Source organism: Tinamus guttatus, unplaced genomic scaffold, assembly GCF_059628265.1.
Source record: "Tinamus guttatus ecotype Peru unplaced genomic scaffold, ASM5962826v1 Tinamus_guttatus_pri_ptg000115l, whole genome shotgun sequence".
NCBI lineage: Eukaryota > Metazoa > Chordata > Aves > Tinamiformes > Tinamidae > Tinamus > Tinamus guttatus.
Window position 1 is genome coordinate 11,365,969 of NW_028288649.1, and position 13,410 is coordinate 11,379,378.

General features: G+C 40.4%; 1 protein-coding gene across 2 annotated transcripts in view; it reads left to right on the forward strand.

Moving 5' to 3' along the window:
• ANKRD28 (ankyrin repeat domain 28) overlaps positions 1-13,410 on the forward strand; it is a 109,164-nt gene that overhangs the window by 45,555 nt on the left and 50,199 nt on the right. For both annotated transcript variants that reach the window (XM_088521169.1, XM_088521168.1), the window contains exon 3: positions 11,001-11,079. In XM_088521169.1, coding sequence (XP_088377295.1) covers positions 11,001-11,079 — 79 coding nt within the window. The remainder of the gene's footprint in view (positions 1-11,000; positions 11,080-13,410) is intronic.

Here is a 13,410-nt window from a genome sequence, read left to right on the forward strand (position 1 = left end):
AATACATATTATTATGGACATCCTTTCTGTTGATTCCTGCCTACTAGAAGATTTCAAGGGGTGCCCAGCTCTGAGGCTGTTGAGAAGCAGGGAAGTGGGAAGAGCATTTAAGATATTTAAGATGGAGAGTCTGGCTCTAAGGTGACAGCCATGGGTTGGAGGACTTGGGCGTTAAGAGAATCCAACGTTCCCCAGCAATGTATCCACCAAATTGATCTACAAAATGCAGCCGATTAGACAGCCCAATTAATCACGCTAAAGTGAAATAGCTCTAGTGGAGGCATTAATAAATGAAAACCCATTAAAGAGAGTATTTTGAAAGGAGTTAATTCTTAAGTATATTTAAAACATCCCCATTTTGATTAGTATATGTGATATATATTTTTGATTACTATTTATAACAGTATGTAATCATAATCAGATTAATTGTAGCAACACATGTATATCATGTTTGTGCCTGCACCTCTAATGAAATTCAGTAGTGGAGAGCAAGATACCTTTCTCTTTCCATAGACTGTTCCTTGGTTTCCTGTTCCATGTGCATTTCAATGTACCGTATTTTCTGATTCTAAATATTCTCTGTATTACGCTTTCTAACTGTCTCCACCACAAACAGGAACCCTCATTTCCTTTGCCTGATGAAACGATGAGTCATGAGACTCCCCTCCCTTATCTAGTGGTCACTTGGCTGCAATATCCTTATATGTGAATAGCAGCCAGAAAAATCCGAGAGGAATCTGAGGGATGGGGAGCAGGTCTGCAGGCAGGTGCAGGGCCTGCCCAAGCAGAATGGAGGGCCGAGCATGTGAATGCATGTGTGTTATTTTATACTATTTTTAGCTATAACAGGTAAAAAGCTTTTAAGTCTTTATTGCAGGAAGACATTGTTGAATTTGATTATTTTGAGGGAGTTGATAAGAGTTCAGCACTGCCATCTAGGAATAAATATCCATGGGTGCTTTTAGATTAATCTGAAAAGGTTATAAGAAACTCTGCTGCAGGAAGTACAGGAAAACTTTTACTATTGGAAAGTTTCTTCTACTTCTAAAAGGCCTGAAGTGGATCAAACTAAACATTAATTTTTAGGTAAAACGTAGTTTAGTGAACTGAAACATGCCTGATTCAAAAAGACAGAACTTTGTAGAAGCAGTCTAGATGCTTGGAGCAGGTTGTAAACTGTAAAGAGCATCTACCAGCTTCTCCAGGCAGCACTGAAATAATATGGTAATTATTCACTGCTGCTTACTTCTATTAAAGTTCTGGATTTCCGGCCCACTAGTGTGGAATGGCTTTAAGCCTGTCGTCTGTAGTGAATCAGATATGATATTTCCTTTGCAATGCGGCTGAGCGTGAATCATGTGTTTCAGCCTCTCTATAATTTGTGTCCACGTAGTATTGAGTTCTTTCTATGCTTCAGGAACAGATATAGATGTTTTGCATAAAATGCTATAAAATCAGGCCTTTTGCTTTGGAATTTGGACTCTTTATGGAAGAATCTTGCCAGCTCAAAGAGAAATAATTGTTTCATGTCAACAACACTATCTCACCCACGCAAACAAGATTTTCAGATGTATTGAGCTACTGTTATTAAAGCTATATAAACAATCCCATAGCTGTTGAAGGCTCATCTGACTAACAGCAGCCAAGCGCTGCTTGGCAAAGTGCAACCTGTGGACAGTAGCTCTGAATTACCCGGCTGGGCCGGCTGCGCGGCCCCGTTTGCACCGTGCTCTCTGTGCACTGAATCGTTTCACAGTAATTGCAGCTCTGATAGGGGAGTTCTGTTTCAGGCGCTGTTATTCTTTTAATATTGCCACTGATTTAGAGGACCATGAATAATTAAATCAAATATGTTTCAGCGAATTTTGTGTTTGACACGTTGGTATGCTTGCCTTAGTGATAAAGATTGGGTAGGTCGCATCTAATTTGCCATATGCCACGACTGCTTACAATTGCAACCTTCCACGGGTATTGGGAGCTCTGCATTTGCTGCTGCTCTTACAAAACAGAAACTAGGGGCAAGGTCTGGAATAGCTGCGGCTTAGCGAGGTTGCTGCTGGCAGTTGCTGCGCCTGTCATGCAGGGGGTTGGTATGTGAGAACAGAACATCCTCCCTCAAAGATCAGGGAAGAGGAGAGCTCTCTAGACTTAGTGTGCATTAACTTCTAATATAGGCAGAGGCCCTAGCAAATGTATTGCTCGTTTTAGCAAGATACAAATGTACTGTTTGCAGCAACTTTCTGACTGAAAACTCTTAATGTGTGTACTGCATACCTTTGAATAACACAAGTTTCTCTATTTTTAAAAGGTAAAATCTATCTCGTGTATGTCACATATTGAAATCATATGTTCATATCACACATCCATCCATTAGATATGGGATATCTAATTTGCTGTCTGGCAATAAATATAATTTTGGGGGTTTTGTTTTTGTTTGCGGGGCGGGGGGTGATGTCTCCTTTTCATTCTTGAGAATAAGTGTATTCTGTGTTGGTGTTTCTCACGTGACACTGTGACTTGGCATTAGTTCGCAGAGGTGGTTGTGGTGCTTGTAAGCTTCTTCGAGCCAGGTGTCCTGGATCATGCCAGGGTGCTTGGGCTTTATGTACTGATTCTAGATGACCTTAGCTGAAGAAGCTGTGTAACTCGAAGCCTACAAGCAAACAGGTAAAGCTTGCTCAGAAAGAACTGTTTCAAACATTAAAAACCTAGGTTCAGAACCCTTTTTCCGCCACCAAGACAGTGCAGGCTGAAGGTCTGATTTATGTTAAGCACATGTAAGGCTGTCATTCTAGCAGCGGCCTTGGCCATGAAAAAGGCAGCAAACGCAGCTTTTCGTGGACAAAAGTGCCAGTGGCCTGCAAGTAATGTGGAGGGTTTCGGCGGGGACGGCGCGTGCATTCCTTACCTAGTGTGGTGCCATCCTGCAGCGGGGCCGGGACAGAGCCCGCCTTGTGCTGCCTCGTCTCTTGGCACATCCTCCGTGTTTGTGTCCTCGCAGCGCAGAGCGGCTGCAGAGCAGGACAAGACGGCCAGTGTCCCCCGCGCGGCCTCGGTGCGGGCACCGGCCGCGTTGCATAACGGGCCTGACGTCACCGCGCGGCCGCGGCGAAAAGCCCTGCGCTTTCACGTACTGTTTTCTCTCCGAAAATTACTTTGGAGTGCTGTCTGGTAGTTTTCGTACTGCTCGGACTGCGTTCCAGTTAAATGCCTGTTTATTTTTTTCTGCCACAGTTTCCAAGTAAATGTTGACCTAGCTTTGAGGAAGGGGAAAGCACAGGTAAAAAGGTGTTTTTGTTTTTTTCACACCCCCCACCCCAAATTATAACATAAATATATAACAAAATATAGTTTTGAATGCAATAGAGGTCTGAAATTTGGGGTTATTTATTTATTTATTTATTTATTCCCTTTCCCTTCTCCCCCCGCCTCCAAAATCTTATATTTTAATAAATGGCCTGGTCCCTAGCAGTTGCTCTGCTTTGATTCCTGAGCCACTAGAAGGAAAGTACATTCAGAATGTCTCAGCTAACAGTTTAAGAACAAGACCATTGTATCAGTGGGTGAAAAATAGCTCTTTCTGACCCAATGTGTGGAATGAATAATTCACTAGCCTTCATTAGTGATAAAAGGGCCCAAATTCTTGATTGTTGGAACTCAAAGTGAAAGCAAGTAGCTTAAAGAACTTGCTTAATTATTCAGGTCCTTTTCCTGCAAAGATCGAAACAAGCAACTGGCTTTACTTGCAAGGAATCCCAGCCTCTCCAGTACAAATATATATATACATATGTATATATATATTTGGTCCGAGTATATATGTATGTCTGCACATGTACAAATATACATGCACACATGCATACACACATTTTTATAGAATAGAGACCTAGTTTTAGCTTTCCTTACAAGCTGTACTCATTCAGTATAAGAATATAAAAACCTACCTAGCAAGAATTATAAGAATGACAGTAGATTATAAAATTAGAACCCTAGTGAAATTTGAATCCTTCTGTTATCTAAATGAGTAGGATAGTTTTCTTAATAAAATACTGTATTTTTGAAGATTCCATACTTTAAAAAGACATCCAGGAGACATAATGAACTGAACTTGTGTGATTTAAGGTAATCTTTCTCCTACTTCTTCTAGATGTATGTTTTTAACTAAGAAATGATTACTCTGGGTTTTTTTAGTTGAGAGTTCAGCTGGCTCTGGGCTGCCCCCATCACAATCAGAGATCAGGTCAAAGTTTAATAACTGTTCCTTGGCCTAAGTGCAACTCACTTTATTTTTGTGTGTTTCCTTTGGTGCCACTGCTCTATGTGGACGTGACCTCAGATAGTTGCATTTGAGCAGCATTTCATGTCAGCAGTCACTCTGGTACAGGAAATCTAGCATTTGTAGAGTTAATTGTATGAAAAGGTATCCAAAGTGTGCTATTTAGCAATACTATCTATTTTGAACTTTAATCACCCTTCTTTTTGCCAGGCTTTTTTTTGTAATCCAGCACCAACTTGTGTTCAGAATTGCACTTGCCAGACTTGCTATGGACGTTAAAGTCTGGAATTCAAAACAAGGTAAAATGGCAAGTAAAAGTTCTGCCTTTTCACCTGTGTCCTTCCTGCAGAGTTGTTCTGCTGAGTACAGATGTTGAAGAGCAAGTAACTTTCTGCACCAAGAGCATTTTGGCATCTGCTGTTTGACCTTGCAACTTGAAAAGCCGCTATCTTTGGTGCAGTCCTTATCAAAGGTATTTCAAAGTGTGCCTTTTAAAACACACTATGAAGATGCAACTGAGCATTTTATGCATTTTAAAAATAGAAATTTTTAATAGGTTGTTGATGCAATTTGATGCTTGAATATACCACACCAGTATGACGTACGAACACTCAAGTTTTTTTCTGTGGACGTTTACAGCTTGAATGACTCTGAGTAGATTGATGTTACTGCTCAGGCACTTTAGAAAAGAACCAACCTTTCAATGTGTGGGTTTTTTTTAATTAGATTACTGAAAATGATTGTCAATATCTATGAACTGTGTGCGATGGCTTAGGGAGGATAGGATTTTTATTAGTTTAGTTACTTGAGTAGCATAAGCTAATCAGCAGCTGCATGGGAGGTAAATTATATGCCATGGATTTTGGTGCAGCTCCGTTTACTCAGAGTTTATTTCCAGGAAGAACATGTTTGGAGAAACAAAATGCTTAGAGGTATCAAATTAAACAAGGGTTCCTTGGGTTTGCAAAATACATCAATTTGCAGAGCCATGCAATGTATGTTCTCTTTATGATGCCGAATGTCATATAAAGACAGCATAGTTTTTATCTCTTTGCAGATAAAGGCAAAACTCAGATGTCTTTTTTTTTTTCTTTTTTTTTTTTTCTCTCCCTCCTTTAAGCCTCCAAGTATACTCCATGCTCTTTGGTGGCAGAGAAGAAACCTAGTTGCCTGGGATGGTCCACTGGCTAAAAAAGATGGGAAGGGACCTCCTGAGCCATCCTGATATATATACACACATATACATATATATGTTTAATATACGTGTGTGTGTGTGTATATATATAAAATATATATATTTTTTAATCCTCCTCCTGCTTTTGAGGTCCCTGCCTGAGCTGTGGAGGTTTCCTGAGCACAGTGCCATGTCATGCTGCGCTCCTCCATTGCATGGGTGCTTTTTGTTTTAAGGTCTCTGAAAGCTACAGTAGCACCTAGAAAGTAAATTTATTTAGCAGTTTAATACAGAGGGGGGCAGTATTTTATTGTTATCAAGGCTCAAGCAAAAGAGAGCATGTAATTGGCACGAGAGATTTTAGCTAGAGGAACCCTCCTTTTTAGCTGCGTATAATTGGGGTGACCCTCCTTCCTAGCACTGCTGAAATGTCCCTTCCACTGTGAGATACGGTCTCTGGAGTAAGGGGGCACTGCTGCTGCAGTGGCCAAAAGGACAAAGATTTCACCTCAATTTTCTGTGATTTGATTAGACAGAAAAGTCTCCATTTCGTCTGTCCTAGCGGATGGCCTAGGGAGGATGTGACCTGCAATACAGGGTGGAATGATCAGCTCCTACGAACAGCCGTGTGATACTCGCCTTCTGAAGAAGCAATGCAAGGGTTTATTAAAATGATTGTATGAGCTTTAGTGCAAGAAGTTGATTAATTGATTCAGCATGAAGAATCCAATCTCTTAAAGTTGTGGTGTGTCTGTCGTTTGATTTCCAACAATACTTTGTCCTTAGCTGTGTTATGCACATGATTTTTGTGGTTAACAGTTTGCCTTCTTGCTCTTTTTATGCATGCACAAGAGAGCTTTGTTGTAGCTTGCTACAGTCAGCTCCCTCATTTTATGGAGCTGCATCTTCAATTCAAGATCTGAGGAGAAACAAAAGTTCTGCTGTTTCTAAAAGGGTTAAGTTATCCAAAGCCTGATATAAATTTATTATTGTTATGACAACTCTGACTTCCATGTTCCTAGTTATGGAGTGAATGGCACAATCATTTGAGGAATGTTATCTTGGAAACTGAGCTAAGAAAAACTTTTTAAAATAATCCAAATAAATAGCAGTTAAATTACACTCCAGGCAGTCGCAGATAATTAATTTTTTCATTATAGGTTACCGATTTCAAAGTCAAATCCTTAATCCTTTTCTTCCTTCTGTTGACAGCTGATTCTCACATTCTATTAAGACATATAGGTTTAAGTCAGGATTTTGTGGCCTGACATCCTTTCAAGGAGTTAGTGGCCCTAATAACAAAATAAGGTACTTAAGCTAAACCTCTTGAAGTTTAAACTTGAAACACAAAAAAAACTTTGACTGTGGCCTTTTTTTTTCCTATGGAGGAACAAAAAAGAATTATGTGGAAAAGAAAGTTATTCTGCCTTACCAAGTGATGATTCTAAAATTTATAGCAAAATTTGTAAATAAATTCAGTGTTCTAAAGAATCTCAAGTGCAGCGCTGATGACTTCACATTGGAAGAGCTATTATGGTACTTGACACTTTCAAAGAATTGGAAATATTTTGTTATTGTGTTTTTATTTGTTATGTATGAACCCAGGAGTTACCACAAATCGCATTGGTTGAACCCCACATATAAGACATAAATGCAGTATGTGTGGAGTGTTGCATGGAAAAATGCTTTATAAAGAGTTTCTCCTTTTAAAGTTTCTCTTAAAAGAAATATTTGGTAAAGATATAATAAGTTATGTAGGAACTAAAACCCTTTCAAAATTTCTTTTTTTAATGAAGGAGGAAGTTGGTTTCGCATTTTTTTCCACAACATTTTCAAATTCAAATTTTTCAGAACAGTAGATGCTGATTTTTTTGAAGGGCCAATGAAAGTTACGAATTATTTAACCCCTAATTAACCCTTGAAAAAGCCACAGTTAGGATCTGCCAACTGTACTGGGTGTATATATAGGATGAGAGCACTGTCTTTGAGGTCTTTGTAGCTCCTCAAAACTATTTATAATTTTAGATAATTATTCTAAGTCTCTTGTTGATAGAACACAAACCAAGTATTAAATTCTTATAACTTGTCCCTTGAGATATTACTTAAAAAAAAAAAAAAAAAGATAGCTTTGAATGTAGTGTGTTTAACATAGTTTTACATATATCCATTGTAGTTTTGATTGCTGAAATAACCCATGAAATGGCTAAAGTCTAATATTAAGAATAAAAGGAAACAAAAGAGGATTTGCCTTTCTTCTAGGCCTTGATGTAAACATGAAGAGATTAATGAAAAAGCATCGACTAATATCTAGAATTTGGAGTGTCTTATTGGGTGTGTAAAATATCTTTGCTCTTTCTACTGGAATATAATTATATCTGCCTTGCACTTCAGTAGTTCCTTTCCAAACTGGAAAATGAAGATAGCAAAACATTTTCTTTCTTCTGCCCTTTAAAGGTTGTCATAATAATACCACAGTATTTGGAATTAAATAGTGCAAAAAATGTTTGATTTTTATACTCTGAGTAACACGAACAAAACCACTTAAATGATGCTAAAAGAAACATTTCACAATCAAAATAAAAAGAAACACTAGACCTAGTTGGGGGGCAGTGTTTATATTTGTATGATATGCTTATTAAAACTGAAAGCTTGATTAGTGCTTTGCAAGTTGATCGAATGATTATTTTCTCTTTCAATAAAGTAGTTGAGCTCAGTATAGTAGTATTTTAGAGGCATTTAAAATGTAGAATTCTCTTAATTTTTTACATGGTTTTCTTGTTAAAAGTCATTGATAAAATGGAAAACTTCAGTGGGAGGCAAGGCTTGTGCATACTGGTGAAAGCTCGCTCAAGGCAGAATTTCTGATCTCTGGTAAGTTTTGAAAATGAGGTTTGCACTAAACAGCAGCAGGGAGCTGGGAAAGGCGCCGTTTTCAGTGCATGCTCCCCATGGCAGGACTAGCGCTTTTGTTCCCGAGTATTTTTGAACTGCCGACCTTGGAGCAGCAATCCTGGCATTTCTGCATGCCGCTCGGCTGGGGAACCAGGGCTGGCTCCAGGCTTGCTCAGCTCGCTCGCCAGGGACCTGCACGAAGGGACCGAGCGCCGCCGTTCACAGGGACCTGCACAGGCCGGAGAGGTGGGCAGGGAGGACCCTCCTGAAGTTCAGCCCTGGCGAGTGCCAGGGCCTGCGTGCAGGCAGGAACAACCCCAGGCACCAGTGCAGGCTGGGGGTGACCTGCTCTGTGGAGAAGGGCCTGGGGGTGCTGGTGGACTGCAGGCTGGCCATGGGCCAACAGTGCCACAAGAAGACCCATGGTCCTGGGGTGCGTCAGGAGGAGTGCTGCCAGCAGGTCCCAGGAGGTGGTCCTGCCCCTCCACTCAGCCCTGGTGTCCCAGGGCTCCCCAATACGAGGGAGTGCTGGAGAGAACTGCTGGAGAGAGTCCAGCACAGGGCTGCAAAGGTGATCGAGGAACTGGAACATCTGTCCTACGAGGAGAGGCTGAGAGAGCTGGGCCTGTGCAGCCTGAGGAAGAGAAGGCCGAGAGGTGACCTTACCAGTGTGTATAAAAACCTTAAGGGAAGGTGGCAAGAGGATGGTGCCAGACTCTTTTCAGTGGTGGCCAGTGACAGGACAAGAGGCAACGACCATGAACTGAAAAACAAGAAGTTCTATATGAATATGCAGAAAAACTTCTGGACTGCAAGGGTGGCAGAGCCCTGGAGCAAGCTGCCCGGAGATGTTGTGGAGTCTCCTCTGGAGATATTCAGAACCCACCAAAATACGATCATGTGCAGTATGTATGAGGTGGCCCTGCTTGGGTCACCTAGGGCAGTTGGACTCCAGAGGTTCCTTCAGCCGTTCTGTTGTTTTGTAATACAGAGGCTCTGAAGGGAAAGCACTGCCCAAGTTTGAGCTATTTTCATTTTTGTACTTTCGTGGTTTCAAGATGCTCTACAGTTTCCATTAGTTGAATTTTGATTTTAGGGTGAAAATGGCTTGAATCTACTAGAAAATTGAACCACTCGTGTTTCAGGAAGAAATACTTGAAGGTCAGTGATTAGTGAGTAGTTTGTAGTGCAGGGCACTTGCTAAGTTTTTGATTACCTGAAAAAAATTAAGTTCGGAAAGGGCTATACTGGGTCGGGCTGGGGGTGGCCTTGTGCTTTTTTCTCTTTCTTTCTTTCCTTCTTTTTTTTTTTTTTCCCCAGTGATCTTAAGTTCTGAAACTGCCTCATTAAATGTTTTAGAAGTGATGTCTAAGGTCTAACTCTGCCTTTGCTCTTAGATCTCTCCTGCCATGAACTTGCAATTTTTTTCCCTGTATGCTGCAAGCTCTTCTGAAAACACAAAGACCTGCAGGTTTTTCTTTTGGAGGCACAAAAGCAGAAGTGCTTTGCAATATGCCTTTGCTGAGAGTACGTATCTGAACTACTTTGTGCAATTCAGCAGAGCACCTGTGCGGTAGTTTTCTAGCAAGGCTTCCCCAGCACAAGGGTTTTGGCAAAGGAGAGGAAAGCTCTTTGTGGCAAACTGTCAACTGAAACATTGTGCTGGTTCTGTGGCAGTTGGGACAGCAGATAACTAATAGAAATGGTTTAGCACATAACATTCCTCCGTGCTTGTTATCTCCCTTCCCCCATGCGTTTGAAATGTTACTGAAATGATTTAGAAATCTCAATGAAGCTTAGGCCAGAACCAGGGTGCTTCCTGGTGGTCCATTTTTCTAATTTTTCTCCAGCTTGCCCCCTAAGAGCAAATTGGCTCATTTGCTCATTCGTGGCGTTCGTCTGTTTCTTTTGTTGTTCACCATCATGTGAAAGTTGCACTGCCTTGTATTTCTGCTTAAGCAGTAAACTGATCTTTGAAGGCTTGAGAAATATTCTGTCCCGGTCTTTCAAAAGTGATTGCTATCTTCATCAATATCTTGCATACATCTAAGTTCATAGGTACCTTCCAAATGATATTAGAACAGCCTGAACTAATCAAAAGTGTTTTCTGCAAAATAAATTACATCTCTATGTTTTGCTCATTCGCAGAAGGAAAGCAAGCAGCTGAAATTTGGCTTCTATATTTTTGCCCCTACTCCATCCAACTTTCTAATTTTTTATTTTTAAAATGACTGTGGAAAATAACCTTAAACTATCCAAACAAAATACATATCACATCAGTTGCTGCCCTACACAGTTAAAAAGGATGCATCAAACAGCATCAAGCTCATGCTTTCGCAAGCCAGTGAATTACATTCCTAACTCTGATGGGTTAATCTTGCAATGTGACTAGTGTCTGGCAGTATTGGTATGTCAGGAAATACATAATACATAAAACTGGTTGACTTTAGAGGTGTAACTGTCAATTAGAGAAGCTTGCTTGTCTTGATAAATGTGGCTAACGTCTTTAGAGTAAGTATGTTTTCTAAAATATAAAATGTACATTATTTAGAAGATACTCTTTTATGCAGCTGTTTATGCAGTTTTTTTCATAACTCATGCAGAATGCTGAAACATACTTTTTATTTTAAATAAAACCTTTTTTCCCCCCTCTTACCACAGGATAATGAGAAAAGGACCCCTTTACATGCTGCTGCCTATCTGGGAGATGCAGAAATTATTGAACTACTTATTTTATCTGGTATGTTCTGTTCCTATTAACGGAAAAAAAAAAACCTCTATGCACATCCAAGAAATATTTATGTACATCTTAGTTTGTATAGTTTTTGTTGAGTTATTTATTGTCCTAGGAATTAAAGATGTTTATCCTGAAAATCTGATTTGCAGACTTATCAGTGTTTTAATAATGTGCAGCTTTCCTCTAAATTATTTTTCACAGAAAGCTTTCTCAATTACAGGTATTGATCAGCTTTACGCAGTTTAAATTGCGGTTTAAAGACATAATAGTGTATACGTTATAGGTAGATCTTAGTAACATTGTTCTGATACTGTTCTGAACTAGCTTGCAGTGTAAAAAAAAAAAAAAAAAGGCTAATGAAGACAGTGGTAGCCAAAGTCGATTATATGATTTTTCTCAGTATTTCTTTTTCAGTTGGCTTAAATGCACAGAACATAATTGGGATCTTATGAAAAAAATTTAAGTCACTTTTTAAAATTTGTATGAAACCAAGTACAAGTCCTGTACGGCTGTTAATTTCAGTGTTTAAAAGCAAACAGAAAGCTTGCCCACCCACAACCAAAATCTCAAATCACAACTTCAGAGTTCAGATATTGAATAGATTTTCTTCGGCCCTGGACAAGCTCACCCATCAGGTAGCTCAAGGCTTAATTCAATATAGGGACCTGCTTTGAGGTTAAATAGCAAGATTAGAACTCACAAATGTCCAGTACAACTTTTTAAATCTTTCTTCTGCTTAAGGGCATACATTACCTGTGCAAAGAAACTATTTCTTCCCCCACCTCATTTCTATCTTTAATAACAAATTTTGCTTTAATGAAATACTACTGTTAAGATTGTAAGAGGCACTTCCAAACTTTAACTTAATTGAAGTTGCAAGACAGATTTCATTATAATGCAGTGATTTAATTTGTTCATAATTTAGCAAATTATGTTTTCATTTGAAGTATTCCATGTTGAAAAATTTTTTTAGGCCAAATAAGAAAAATTTCTCCAGAAGACTGCAATTATGTTCCTGACAAGGTGGGTCAGGAAAAGCCTGCTCTTATTCCTTATCGAGAGATAACCAAAATTTCAATGATTCTTGAGAATCTATAATGACCCCTTTCTTCTGAAAAGGAATTTCAGATTTGGGAGGGATATTTCTTTTGGGGGGGAGTTTCACAGTGATAAGAATTTAGCCATTTCCTAATCTTTGCAAAGGTGTAGTCATATGTTTCTGGTACTGCAGTTCCTGACTATCTTGGGTGAATTGCCTCCTGTTAACAGAACTCTTGAGTCTTTTTCTCTCTCAGGGTCAGGATTTAGGATATGGGAGTTACTGTTTTTTTCAGGTACCAATGAAAGAAGATGCTGATGAGGGGGGCTATAGAGGAAGAAAGATTAGTCTTGCTGTTTGGGCACACAGCCAGGGAGAAGAGTGTTAGAAAAGCTGGAGAACCTAGGAGGGAGGTGAAGAACAGAGATGGTCAGACTATAGGGGCAGCCCCACATTGAGGAGTTGCGTGGAGGAGAGCACGTGCACTGCTGCTGTGTCTGGAGATAGCTGGGAAGCCACCCGCGTGTCACACAGTGCGAGTGAAATAAAGTCGAGCTGTACCTGTACAACACAACCCACGGAGCAGCGGCCAACGCAGAGGTTTGGGAGCCGGGCACAGGCCGCGGCGGCCTGGCCTGGCTGCGTCCTGCTCCGGCAGCAGCGCCGCGTCGCGCTGCGCCGCGCGGGGCCTTCGCGGGCGGCTCTGACTGCAGCGTGCAAAGGCGCTCTGGGCACGGCTGCTCCCTTGCACAGGCCGTGGTGCACGCGGGCAGCGCGCGTCCCTGTGGGCCTGCCTGCACCCCGTGATACTGCACGAGTAGCTTGAGCGGGCGCTTCTAAAGCAGGGTCACCAATTCAGTCCTCATTTATAAATGCTGGTTTTCAGATCTCGCAGTTTGTGAAGTGCGAGCACTTGCCCCTGTATGTGAAGCACTCCGCTAGGTGTTTCGCTGGGAAATCAGTAGTCTAGCTGTCTCAGAACAAAAATCTTGGGTTGCATATTTTAAAGTCAATCTCTTTATTCACACAGATGGATCTGAGGTTAAGTGTATTATCATCATTTCATGAAGATGTGCAACATTAGTGTATTGTGATTCTTTTGGAGATAAAATCTCTGCATTGAGACGGAGATACGTAATGTTATACTGCATCAGAATACATGAGCATAAAAGAACAAACGAACATTGTTATTACAGCAAAGTCAGAACAAAGTTCGTCATGTTGCAAGACCTCCTTTTGCACAATGAAGAGATGGTTTGTTAAATTAATAATACCTCGTTTATGCTCTAAGTTTG